This window comes from Passer montanus, unplaced genomic scaffold, assembly GCF_014805655.1.
Source record: "Passer montanus isolate IOZ18808 unplaced genomic scaffold, ASM1480565v1 scaffold55, whole genome shotgun sequence".
Lineage (NCBI taxonomy): Eukaryota > Metazoa > Chordata > Aves > Passeriformes > Passeridae > Passer > Passer montanus.
Window position 1 is genome coordinate 2013771 of NW_024370485.1, and position 12041 is coordinate 2025811.

The following is a 12041-nucleotide window of genomic DNA, read 5'->3' on the forward strand; positions in this document are numbered from 1 at the left end:
CTTGCTTATACAGAAATTATTTCTTTTAACATTTAATTTCTTCCCAGAGTAAATTTTTGGGGGATGGATGTGCTTTTTCCACACAGGTAGGTTGCTGACAGGGAGAAGGGAGATTGCTTCCAGAACCTCAGTTCCCTGGTTCCATTTTATATTTCCAGTGCATGGGCAGGAAGTTCCTTTGCTTGTGTTAAGTGAAAGCCAGAAATACTTTGTTTATCCAGGCACTGACTGATAGGTCTTTGGCCTCCCTCGCAAGCAAATGTAGAGCTTTTTTTTTTTTGAGAGGAGAATGCAGAAATGCATTTGAGGGGTGTAGGAGTAGGACATTTCACTGACTGGTAAAAAGGGTCTCTGGACCGCCAAAGCTGCCTTACAGTCTGTTACAGCTTTCACTTTTGGGGTGACTTGTGCGTGTGTAAACATCAATGCCAAGTCTTGCAGCGCTTTGTTGCCGTTGAGGTCAGCTGAAGTCCAGGGTCTCGGTTCAGTTCAGTGTCAGCCAGACCGCTGAATGCACCGTGGCATGTGCTGCCCCCGTCCCATCCGGTGCTCTGCTCTGCTCCATGTACCAGCTGGAGGGCCCTTGTGGATAAAGCATTAGCCTCTAGTGTTGTTTGCATTGTTTTTAATCTGTAAAAAGTTTGTGGGAGTGTCAGGTATCTGAGCTGGGTGTCTCCTCCCCTCCCACTTCCTGAAGCAATTTACTGTTTGGATTTCTCTGAACAATGGAAGAGTTACTAGCTTTGTGTGGGATCAGCATCTTGTTTCACACACCTGCTGGTCTCTGAACACATTCCTGTTGTATTAATGAAGACTTGAATTGAGAGATTCATAGATCTGTGGTGTTGAGGCACAGGATACTAAGAGCTATGTTACTATTCTTAGTTTGTAAATTGTCCTTTTGATACCATCTTGTTTTCTTTTGTAGGTATAAATAAAAACACTGTTGTCAATAAATTGTGAACTTTGTCTTTATTTTTGGAATGGCAAGCTGTCTTTGCCCCTGTTCTTCCCAGTTCTTAGAAGTCAAATTCAAGGAGGTGGAAACACTTCTTGGCAACCGCCTTAATTGTAATTGAAATTGTCCCTGTTTGTAGAACATAAGGAAACTGAAAATAAGTGAGTGGGGAGGATGTTTGAATACTTGTGGAATTAGAAGATTCTTTTTATTCAAAGGCAATGTGTTTTTCTTGAATGTTACAGGGCCTATTCTACAGGGATAGAGAGAGGGTCAGGCAGAATAAACTTTCAAGAGGGTGTTAGTTCATACAAAGTTAAAGTAACAATTTGTAGCATCTGCTGTGTCAGACACGGCCACCTGTGAAATGGGTCAGTTAACACATTTTATTAAAGGGTGTTACGTGTTCCCTTTACCATGGGCACTTGCTGAAGGACTAGTGGGAGTGACATTTTCCCTTGTGCTGCCTCAGGGTCAGGGTGGAGGTGTGTTTTGAATATAGGTGCTGGGAAGAGCTGGGAGAGAAGAAATTGCACTACTTCAGTATTGGCCAGTATTGGCCAGCACTAGCACCAAATTCAAGTGAGAAGAAATAAAAAAATGGAGGGGGAGAGTCTGATGGATGAAAAGCATTCCAAGCCCTGTCTTCCTGGCACAGGGTTGAAACTCAGCTGAGCCATCCTTTAGTCAAAAAGGGTCAGGGAAGGAAAGCTGTGATCTTAAACAGCTTCGTCTTTGGAATTCCTTGCGCTGCCTGTGGGATGTCTTCAAACAGGCATGGGAAGACTTAGCTTCTTTCCTTTTAGGACTGCAAAGAGAAAGACAAGGTAATGAGTAAATTTAATAGAATTCAACTGTTTTATTGTTTCCACAATTTTATGTTTTCTAACTTGTGGTTCAGAGTGCCAGATAGTGGGGCGCCAGGTTTGTAAACTGCAGATGGGAGACAACCAGAAAGTGCAAGCTATTTAACCTCCTTTATGCTAAAGGAAAAGGTTCTTGTTTGGCTTGTTCTCATGGGTAGACCATCTTAAATATTTTTCTTGCTGGTGTGCTATTCCTAATGCTTTCCTCTCCTTTTGATACAGAGCATGGCCTGAATCAATGTCTGTGGCCAGGTCTCTGCTGAGGTGCTCCCAACCCATCCGAGCTGAACGTTGGGATGGCAGGGATGCCTGGGGAATGCTGGAGGCCCAGAGGCTCAGAGGGGTGGCCGGGCTGGGGCTGTCGTGGCTGTGCAGTGGTCAGTGGTGCAGTGGCTGTGCCTGGCACAGGGCGGTGCCGGGCTGGGCGCTGGGGCTGTGCCTGTTGTGTGCCAAAGGGCAGGGCTGTGATGTGCTGGGCGTGCACCACGTGGCAGGGCCTGATGGACTGTGCCAGCTCGGGAGATGGAAGTCAGCAAAGCCAAATGCACGTCCTGCCCTGGGGTGGAACGGCCCCAGGCACCAGTTTGTGCTGGGGGCTGCCCAGCTGGAAAGTGGCTTGCCAGAAAAGGCCTTGGCTGTGCTGGTGGACACCAAGTTAGACACAAGCCATCAGTGTGCCCTCATGATGAAGCAGAGAGCCTCTGGAGCTGCATTGCCAGCAGGGTGAGCCGGGAGTTCTTCCTCTCCACTGAGCCTTGGCAGGCTACAGCTGGAGTGGTGGGCTCAGCTCTGGGCTCTCAGAACAAGAGATGGGGAGTCAAGAAGGGCCACAAGGGCATCTTGAAGTAGGAGCACAGGCTGCGAGCTGACTGTTCAGCGTTGAAAGGCTGAGGGGCACCTTACCCATGTGCACAAGGGCTGGATGGGAGCAATGGAGACAGGCCCAGGCTCTACTGAGGGGTGCCCAGTGACAGGGCAAGGGACAACGGGAAATTCCACTTAAACATCTGAAAGTAGTGTTTTATAGTTAGGGTGGCCAGAGAGGCTTCACCCTGGAGATAGTCAAACCCTTACTGGATAGGACCTTGAAAAATGTGAGCAGGGACATGGATTAGATGAATTCTTCCCTTCCACCCTGACTGCCCACACCCCTGGCCATTCTGTGAAATACAAGCTTTGGGGAGCTGAAAGCTTCCTCAGATATATTTCATGTCTTTGTGTTAAACAGAAGGGAGCTCATCTAGTTTTGAAAACAAGATAAAAAGAAGTAGCTTTCTATAAAAATCCCTTTGCAGTGCTTTGGTATAGGCTCAGAAGTCTTATTAAATCAATTTCTTTATATAACACATTTTTGCTTCCTTTTTTCAGCATCACTGCCCTTTTTTCTGAGCTCTTCAGTGTTAGAAATGTTTTGAAAAGTTTGGTTTTTTGAAAGAATGGAAGAGATGCAACCTGCTAAAATATTGCTGGCTCTCATAAATGATTGCAAAGTATTTGCATGTCTTCAGACACCGTTTCTCTTCCATGATTCAGAATATTTGTGTAAAAGAAAAGAGAAAAAAAACCCAATTCTCTTCCTGCTGTGATGTTCCATCTACAAATGTTTTTTCTTCTGCCTCCTGTATCATCTAAATTTTGCAGCTCTGCCACTAGCAGTGTGAGATTGGAAGCCAGCATTTGTGGTTTTCCCCCTTTTGTTCCACCATCACAGCTACAAAGGGTATGGATTTCTCACAAAATACAGGACACATGAATTGAGCGGAGCTAAAACGGGAATTAGTTTAGAAAAGAAAAAAAAGGAATTGACGTGGAGCACCTTGATGGCAGTTTTAGAAAGTATTTTTCTGGCTGCAAAAATATTTAATGACAGAAGGAAGTCTTAATCTGCCAAGGTCTGCCACCTGCTCAGTGCTCCTGTCACCTTTCTGTCAGCAGGTGTATTGCATGAAGCTACCAAAAATCCATCCCTTGAAACTTCAAACGTGAGCCATTATTACTGCTTTTGGCAGACTTGTTGGGGAAAGTGAAGAAGGAGGAAAATAGTTATCAACTTAGCTAATTTAATCTAATTCCATCCTTCTCAACAGAAAGGTGTTTTAAAGCATCCTTCAGCCTCGGCAAACCACAGTGTGTTCTATCAGGATTTGTGCCCTTGGCGCACTTTTAAGCTCTGGTGGCCATTTCCCAAAGCATGGCCCTGAAATGGAAGGGGCATCTCATTTTGGAAGACAGGAGTATCTTTGTCTATGCAGATGCCCATCTTCCTACAGAATCAGTTCTTCACAATCAAGAGCCTGATCTTCTTTATCAAAGGAAAAGAAGGTTTAATAATATCTCCATATGTCTGCAGTTGCTTTCTCAGGTACATTGTCTGCCAGCAGCTATATTTTCCCCCTCAAAGTTTTTTTTAGTTTCTTTTTTGTTTTGGGTTTTTTTTTTTTTGCATGATTCATAATCTTTCAAAATATGTGTAGAATTGAATGAACCTCAGTTGTTAACTTCTGAGTTAACACAAGGCTTAACTCTGGTTTAATTCTTGCTGTGTTTCACACACACATCCAGACCCTTGCAAGCAGTGATGCCCTCTCTCAGTCAATAGATACATTTTCTAAACTGGACTTTAGGCGCACAATACACACCACAAACCCAGCAAAAAATAAAGTCATGTAGGGATTAGCACATGGCAAACTGCAGCCCCACCCTATACTGCAAGAATGAATGAATTTTCAGTAGCACAGCAACCCGTTCACCTACCTTTGGTGACGTAGAGATAGAAGAAGTCGCAGTAGAAGATGGTTTGTACCACCCCGGAAACGACGGCGATCTGGTCGTAGAAATTCTCTGTGTGGTAGCGCCAGACCCAGTTGGCAATGTAGAGGGCACGGTAGAGGCCCAGGAAGAAAAGGTAGTGTGTCGTGATGGTCTCTGCTTCCCCTGTCTTGCTGATCATGAAGAGCTGAGGAAGGATAGCCACGGACTCCAGGTAGATGGAGAAGGTCCAGAGTATCTGTGAGGTGCAAAATGAAGGCAGTGGGGAGCCAGTGCTGGTTAGTATGTGTTAAGACCTAAAGCTTTTCATTTGGCAAATCACTGATGTGTGAGGGAGATGAGTGGTGCTGCTGAAGTTGGGGAAAATGAGCTCACTGTGCTGGGAGTGAGAGGAGACAGCACTGAGCTGCTCTATAGATGATACTGTCTTCAAGGCCTGCCAACTTTGCCTTTCCTGCCTGCTTTTGCTGTTAAAAATCTTGGTATTCAACATGCTGCTCACTCTGCTGCCTCGTGTAAGGTTGCTGCTGCTTGCCTTCCCTTTTCCTGCCTCAGGTTTTCCTTACCTCCAAGGGGGTGAAGCTGTGGTTCTCCAGAAATGACAGGCCGGTGACAGGGACCAGCAGGAACTCGAGGCGAAAGGAGTCGTTCTCACTGTCAAATGTCTTCCGGAATTTCACGTAGATCATGTACACGGTGACGTAGGCACAAATCAAAAAAATGACCTGTGGGAGAGAAGGGAGATGGCAAGACCTTACCTGCAACTGCACTTCCCATGCTTAAAGAGAGGCTGGCTTTCCCTGAAGTCAAGATAGTGGTGAATGCTTTGCCTGTGTTGCCTTACAGATCGACTTCTGCTGGAGATATTCCAGGGGTCAGGTAAAGCTTGCTGCACCACGGGAATCTCACGTTTGAGTCCCTCTGGGGCACTCTGTGGAGGGGTTGGCTCGGTGGCAGCTTCATGTTAATGCTCCTGCTGTACAAGGACACCCAGGCTTGGTTCATGGCATCTTGTTCTGGTTTTAGTGGTACCAAATATGGCTCAGCTCACTCACTGACTATGGCAAGGGGTTTTTTTGGTCAGTGGAGGGACAGTGACACCAAAAGAAACATCCTTATCCACGCTTCCTGGCTGAAAAACTCAGTGACTGTGTAGCCTCATCTCCCCAGGAGCCCACAGCGAGCTGAGTGGAACCTCTCCCGCTGCACTGCCCTCTCCTTACCTTCATCACAGTGTTATAGACAGAGATGAAATTCGTGAACAGGTCCAGGTAGCGGGTTGTGAAGACGAGGGCAAAAAGTATCTGGCTCTTCCCAGAGATTCCTGTGAGGCAGGGAGATGAAGGGAAAGTGAAGCAGATGAGGGAAGGGTCTGTGGGATGGCGGTTTCCCCTTACACATGGGTATGTAAGTTGCTGTTTGGTGAGCCAGGGCTGGTGTGTGGGTGCTGAGGTAGCTCTACCCCAGGGTGGCCAGAGTCTCCCAAGGGCAGGTTCCTGCTGATGCCGAGTGCTGCCTGTAGGAGCTGGTGCTCAGTGGGCATGTTCACCACCTGGGCCGGTTCAGCCCTTGCTGTTTTCTAAAGGCCTTTCTCTGGCCTCCCTTCCCCCTCTGCCTGCCCACCTCAGCAGGGGACTGTGTGATGTGACATGTGCCACAGCAGGGAAGAGCTGCAGGACCAGCCCCGGGGCACTGATGGAGCTTGGCCACTGCTGGCAGACAGATGCAGTCGGGCCCACCCACTTGTGTACCTGTGACAATGGCCACAGCCCCAAAATCTCATGAGGAGGGGACTATGAGCAAAACTCTCCTGCAGGAAGCTGCTGTCCCGATTTCCTCACCCTGGGATGGGGCAGCCTCTGGCACCTGCCCACCGCTGGCACAACCTCCAGCCTAAAGCAGCTTCCTCTCCAGGTTGTTGGTGTTGGTGCCACCACAACCTCTTGCTCTCCTTTTCCACCTCCCTCCAGCCTTGCCAGCCTCTCCTTCACCCCGAGACCAACACCTGCCTGAGGCTGTTCGCCTTGCCACATCACATCCTTCCAGCACAGCCCTCTCCAGGCCGGGAGACTCCCAGAGAAAGGGGATGGCTTCCCTCAAGGAGCCCACGGGGAGGCTGCCAGTTCCTGTGGGCTATCGCCGGCCTTTCCAGCTCCCATTTTGTTGTCCCCTTCACTGAACTGCCCTCCGAGAAGGGCCACCCTTCTTCCCTGGGACGCGGGAGCACTCACCAGCACAGGACTTGGACTTCACGATCTTCAGCAGGAGAATAATGATGGCCAGCAAGTGGGAGACATCCCCCAGGATGCGGAAGATGTTCATGGTGCCGGGGGGCTCTTTCTGCGGGCAGGGAGGGCGAGGGCAGGGAGCTTTTCTCCGCCGAGCCTCGGCTGAATGAACGGTCTCCTTCGGCTCAACTTTCCTTGTTCCCCGAGCACGGAGCTCTTCCTTCTCGCAGCACAAAGTTCAGTCTCCCCTGCCCCGTGGCTGCTGATGCCTTTCCCCTGCCAGGCTGGATGTCTCCCTTGTTTACTTTTCCACCGAGGTGGATTCTCCCTCTCGCAGCCCAGGCCTTGCTCTCCTGCTTTGGGCGGAAAGTTGGAGTTCGTGTCCCGGAGAGCTCTCCAGGCTGAGCAGCCCGAAGGCAGCGCTGGGTGACGGTGACGTGGCTCCTGCCGGGCCGGGGAGGAGAGAGAGGAGGAGGCAGAGGCGGGGATAACTGCGCTATTTTTCCTTTTTTCTTTTTTTCCCTTCCTCTTTTTTCTTCCCCTGCTTGTCTCAAGTTACACACGGAAGTGTGGTTAAAGGGGAAAAGGCAGAGGGAACAGGATTCCCATCCTCTGGCCTCGAGGACACACCCTCCGGCGAGGCCAGCCTTTCCAGGGATATTCTGTCCTGCTGCCAGTCGGAGCCTTCTGCTCTCTGCCCTTCCCGGCCATCCCACCTTCTCACCAGTGCTCTGCTTGGCTCCTGCAGCCAAAGAAGAAGTGGAGAGATGTTTGAATTATCCAGCCATTGTGGCTCTTCCACAGCCGTTCATGGACAGCCATTCCCTGGTGTCTGCCCCGCCAGGCACCCCTTCCTTCAGGTGCCCCTTCTGGAGCAGTGTGGATCCCTGAGCACGGCCCTGGAGAAAGAAAAGATCCTCACAAGGGCTGGTTTGAAACAAACTTCAGTGAAAATATTAATCCTGGATTCCTGCAAGAGGGTTACAAATGACATGGGGAATGTGTTGAGTGAAAGAAGCACATGGTTGCTGCTGGTTTTGCAGAAAGGAGCTCAGTAGTGACTGTTAGAAAGCTTTAATACATTTGAAAATATATTAAGCTGGGTGACCAGCTTGTTTTGGATGAACCTTGTCCCTGGAGCAGCAGTTCGCAGGGAGATCTCATGGCAGCAGCAGGGGAACCTCTGCATCAAGATCCAGCTATTAGATAGTCAATATCTAATCACTAATTTCAAGTTGCTTTAGTACAACCAAATGGAAGTTGTAATTTGTCTCCTTGTCCCTGAGCAAATCACATCTGGCTGTGGGTCTAATCTGGTTACTCTTGGATTGTGTGATCCTGCCTGCTCCTGTCCCAAAGCTGGCTCTGGCTGCTGCCCTCCCTGTCCCCAGCCACGACCTGAGGCCATCCCCTACACATCTCTCTCTGTCCTTATGGGCTTGCTTGGAGTAAAATCCTTAACGACCAAAGTGTAAAAATGTTATTCCTGGTGCTTTCCGAGAGGATTAACAAGCCTATTAGCATCACCGGCTCCCTTTCTGAATAGATTTGCATACATTTCCTCCCTGCCCATTAGGTTGGCGGTTGTGTTTTCCCTCTCTGACGCTCCAGCACCTGCATCACAGGGCTTTTCCAGATGGATTCACAGGCTGGGCTGGAAAACACCTGCTCAGCCCCACGAAACTGGAGACATCCCTGCCTGTTCCCAGCAGGGCCCGAGGCAGGGGCTGCTGCCGTGGGAAGAGGGCAGGTTAGAGCAAAGGAGACGATTGGCAAAGGGCAGGGACTGCTGGCATTGGTTCCTGACATCAGAGTGGAGCTGCCTGGGATTTCAGCAGGGCTTCACAAGGCCGTGTGTGTGCTGGTGAAAGGCAAGCCCCTGCCCTGGTGGCCCTGCAGGTCCCTGGTAGCCCAGGTCCTTTTGCAGGTGGGCAAAGAGTTTTGACTCGTGGAGCAGGGATGTGAAGTTGGGGGGAAGGAACAGATTTGGGGTCCTCTCTTCCAAGAGATGCCCTTCCAATCCCCTGGTGTGCCACGCCAGAGAGTCCTCATCTCTGTTTTGTCCCTGCACTCCTCTTTGCAGCTTCTTGTCCCACCCAAGGCAAGAAGCCCCCTGCAGAGGGGTGGCAAAGGTTTGTTCTCCTCATTTTGCACCTTCCCAAGCAGAACTGATGGGCCCAACTCGCAGCATTATCTCCTGCTCTGACACCAGGAGCCACCATCTGAGGTGACTTAGAGGGACATCATGGGAGCAGCCCAGCCAAGCTCACCCAGCTGGAACAGGGTGGTAGGGCTGGGCTGTCCCCATGGAACACCATCCCTGCGTGGCTCCTGAGGGCCACAGGAAAGCTGCTGCAGGGCAAGGGACACCCAGGCTCTTAGAGAAGAAAAAATTGGCACATGGAGTGGGACCAAGTAAAAATAAACCTTCCCTCCTCCCGCCCTGCCACAATGCACAGCGCCTTGCGCCGGGTGTCTCCCTGCCTCCCAAAATAATGCCGGGTGCTGCCACCACCCCACGTGGTGATGCTCTCTCCATGCCTCCCGTTTCCATGGTGACCACAAGGAATGTCGCCAGGGTGACAAGGAGGCAAGTGAGCTGGGATTTGATACTAAAAATGAGATTTTGGGGTTGTTGGGTTTATTTTTCTCCCCCCCCACCCCTCCTCCTTTGGTTCTATTTTTGGGGTTTCCCTCTGTGCCTCTGCTGGTCTGGAAGGCTCCTCCTGCAGAGCCCCCGGGCCAGGCAGCAGCAGCTTCAGCCAGGGCCCTTCTCCACCTCTGCCTGTGAGGTGACGGCTATGGGATGAGAAGGGGGACAAAGGCCATTTCCTTATCACTAAAACATTTGTTTCCTTCTATCAGGAAGGCTTTTCTGCTTTTCCCCCTGGTGGTTCTCCAGGTGTCTCCCTCCATTTCTGCTGCAGGATGTAGCTCAGGCCTCCTGGGAGAGTGGGCAGCCTCAGGGGTTTGTCTAGGAGAGGGAAACGATTCTGCCTTCCCCGAGGGGCTGGGGAACACCGTGGGGCTGAGCACCATGGGTCACCTCTGTGTGTCACCATCTCTGCCCCATGACCAGGTCAGGTTGGCTGGGCAGCTCTGGAACACCGGGGACAGAGATGGGATGGCTGGTAGAAGGTCACAGAGGGAGCATGGCAGGTGCTAAGGAGCCCAAAACTTTGTTCTCTGGTTTAAACTCCCAAAATCAGAACTGCTCAGCACAGAGAGGGCTTGAGGGTTCGTGCTGGCTCAGCTGGTGTCACAGCAGTGCAGGACCATGGGTGTCCAAGTAGGGGCTGCTGGCACAGAGGCAGCTCTCTTCATGCCCAGGCAGGAGAAGGGGCAGGCAGCGTTTGCTCACCTTCCCAGGAGCTCTTGCTTTCCACTGCACCCATCTCTCCATCTGTCTCCAGCCATCCCTCTCTCCCTCTTTCTCTCTATCCATTCTTCCCTCCATCTTTTCCATTCTTCCTCCATCTTCACTCCACCCCTCACTCATCCTCTCTCCATTCATCCCTCCAAAGATTCCTCTGTCCATCTCTATGACTCTTTCCCTCCTTTCATCCACCCCTTTATCCATGCCTCGTTCCAGTGTTCCATGCCTCCATCCCTCTGCCTCCCTCAATCCCCACAGCGGCACTGGGAAAGGTTGGCGGAGTGGGGCTATTTTTGGGAGTGTCTCCCTGGCAACGGCTGCCACCACCGTCTGTGGTGGCTTTTACATAGGTGCTAAAATATTCCACGCTTCTTATTAAAGACGGTGCTGCTGGAGACGGGCGGGGGCGGCGAGTGTGAGCCACCCCGCTGCTGGGGCCGGCGGCCATGGGGCGGTCAGGGCACGGCCCCGGGGGCACAAGGACAGCCAGGGGCTGCTGACACCCTCCCTGCGCCGTCCCCACGCCCCTCTCGCTGGCTCTGGAAGTGCCACCTGTCTCCTGGCGGTGCCACACCGTGCACAAGGTGCAGCTATCCCTCCTCCTGCACAGGGAAATGTGGCGAGGCCTTGGGGGAGCCAGCAGAGAGGAGCAAAAGGCAGAGAGGGTGAAAGCCCACCTGAAGCTGAGGTGGCCACAGGGCTGCACGTGATGGCTTTGCCCGCTGTGGGATGGAGCAAGGTGTGTCAGCCCCATCTTCATCCCTCCACCACCACATGGAGAGGAGAAGCCTGTCGTGGTGCCAGAGGGATGGGACGCTCTGCCAAAGAGCAGCTGGGCAGACACTGGGCAGTGGCTCTTGGGAAGCAGCCCCACAACAGGCCCTAGAGACAGAGCTTTTGGGAAAGCAAGTATCCCTCTGAATGAGGTCCTCGTAGGGATGGCTGCAGAGGGGATGGACAGGCTGGCCCTGCTCCATCCAGGTGCTGCAGGGAGCAGCCAGGGGTGCCCTGGGGTGAACTGACCCATGCAGGAGGCTGATGAGCTCCTGGTTTGCAGCTGCTCACCTGCATGGAGCCACTAAACCCAGCCCAGCACCCCCTGCTGCCCTGGCAGTGGCTTTGCCAGGTGGGAGCAGGCTGTGCTCACCACGGCGGGGTTCACTGGTGCAGGTGGGGCAAAGCAGGCTCCACAGCATGTTGTGCAGGGGTCACCCCATGGGCCACACCTTGGGAGGATTCTGGGAGGGAGGGTCATGGTCCTTGCAGGATTGGGGCCCCCAGGAGATTTTTTAGAAGGGGTTTTTTAATATTCTTTGACTTTTCAGCACAGGCCTTAACCCTGGGGACAGCAAACGAGACACCAAGAGGGAAACCATGTCCCCAAAAACGCTGTCCTGGAGCAGGGCTGTCCCCAGGACCCTGTGCCTGCAGCCACTGCCTGTGCAGTCAGGGGCCTCTTCAGCCTCTCTTTGTGCAGCAGAGTCCCCTGCCTTCTCTCCCTGTCACCAAGAAGTGACCTTTTTAAAGCCTCTGAGGTGCTGCTGGCCATGGAGACCCAAAAGAGATTTCTTGGACAGGTTTCCCAGCAGGAGGGCTGTGCACTGTCCTGGAGCCCCGAGGGCTGGTCCCTCGTGTCCAGCCGCTGTCCCGGGATTGCTCATCCCGGCAGGAAATCTCCTGCTCTGTAGAGCGGGGAGGCAATGCCCCACAGCAAACCCTCCGGACCAGCTGGGAGAGCCTGCTCCTTCCTCAGGGCGAGGTGCCAGCCCAGCACCCCAAATCCAGGTGGGAAAACCCGTCTGCCGGTGGTTATTTAATCTCCGTGCAGCAGCCCAGGAGGAGGA

General features: G+C 51.9%; 1 protein-coding gene across 1 annotated transcript; it reads right to left on the minus strand.

The window, feature by feature from the left end:
* Positions 1-79: 79 nt before the first annotated feature.
* KDELR3 (KDEL endoplasmic reticulum protein retention receptor 3) lies at positions 80-8285 on the minus strand. The gene is made up of 5 exons (XM_039725461.1): positions 6825-8285; positions 5817-5917; positions 5160-5318; positions 4579-4831; positions 80-1766 (listed from the first exon to the last, which is right to left on the minus strand). The coding sequence occupies exons 1-5, from the start codon at positions 6913-6915 to the stop codon at positions 1726-1728; spliced, it is 645 nt and encodes a 214-aa protein (XP_039581395.1). The 5' UTR covers positions 6916-8285; the 3' UTR covers positions 80-1725.
* Positions 8286-12041: the final 3756 nt, after the last annotated feature.

What these genes read in the sequence shown, in the direction of transcription:
- KDELR3 (XM_039725461.1), bottom strand. Translation starts at nt 6,915, where the DNA reads ATGAACATCTTCCGCATCCTGGGGGATGTCTCCCACTTGCTGGCCATC. An exon ending in TCTATAACACTGTGATGAAG is followed by an intron (nt 5,319 to 5,816) that starts GTAAGGAGAGGG and finishes TCTCTCCCACAG; the next exon opens with GTCATTTTTTTGATTTGTGC. An exon ending in ACAGCTTCACCCCCTTGGAG is followed by an intron (nt 4,832 to 5,159) that starts GTAAGGAAAACC and finishes TGCACCTCACAG; the next exon opens with ATACTCTGGACCTTCTCCAT.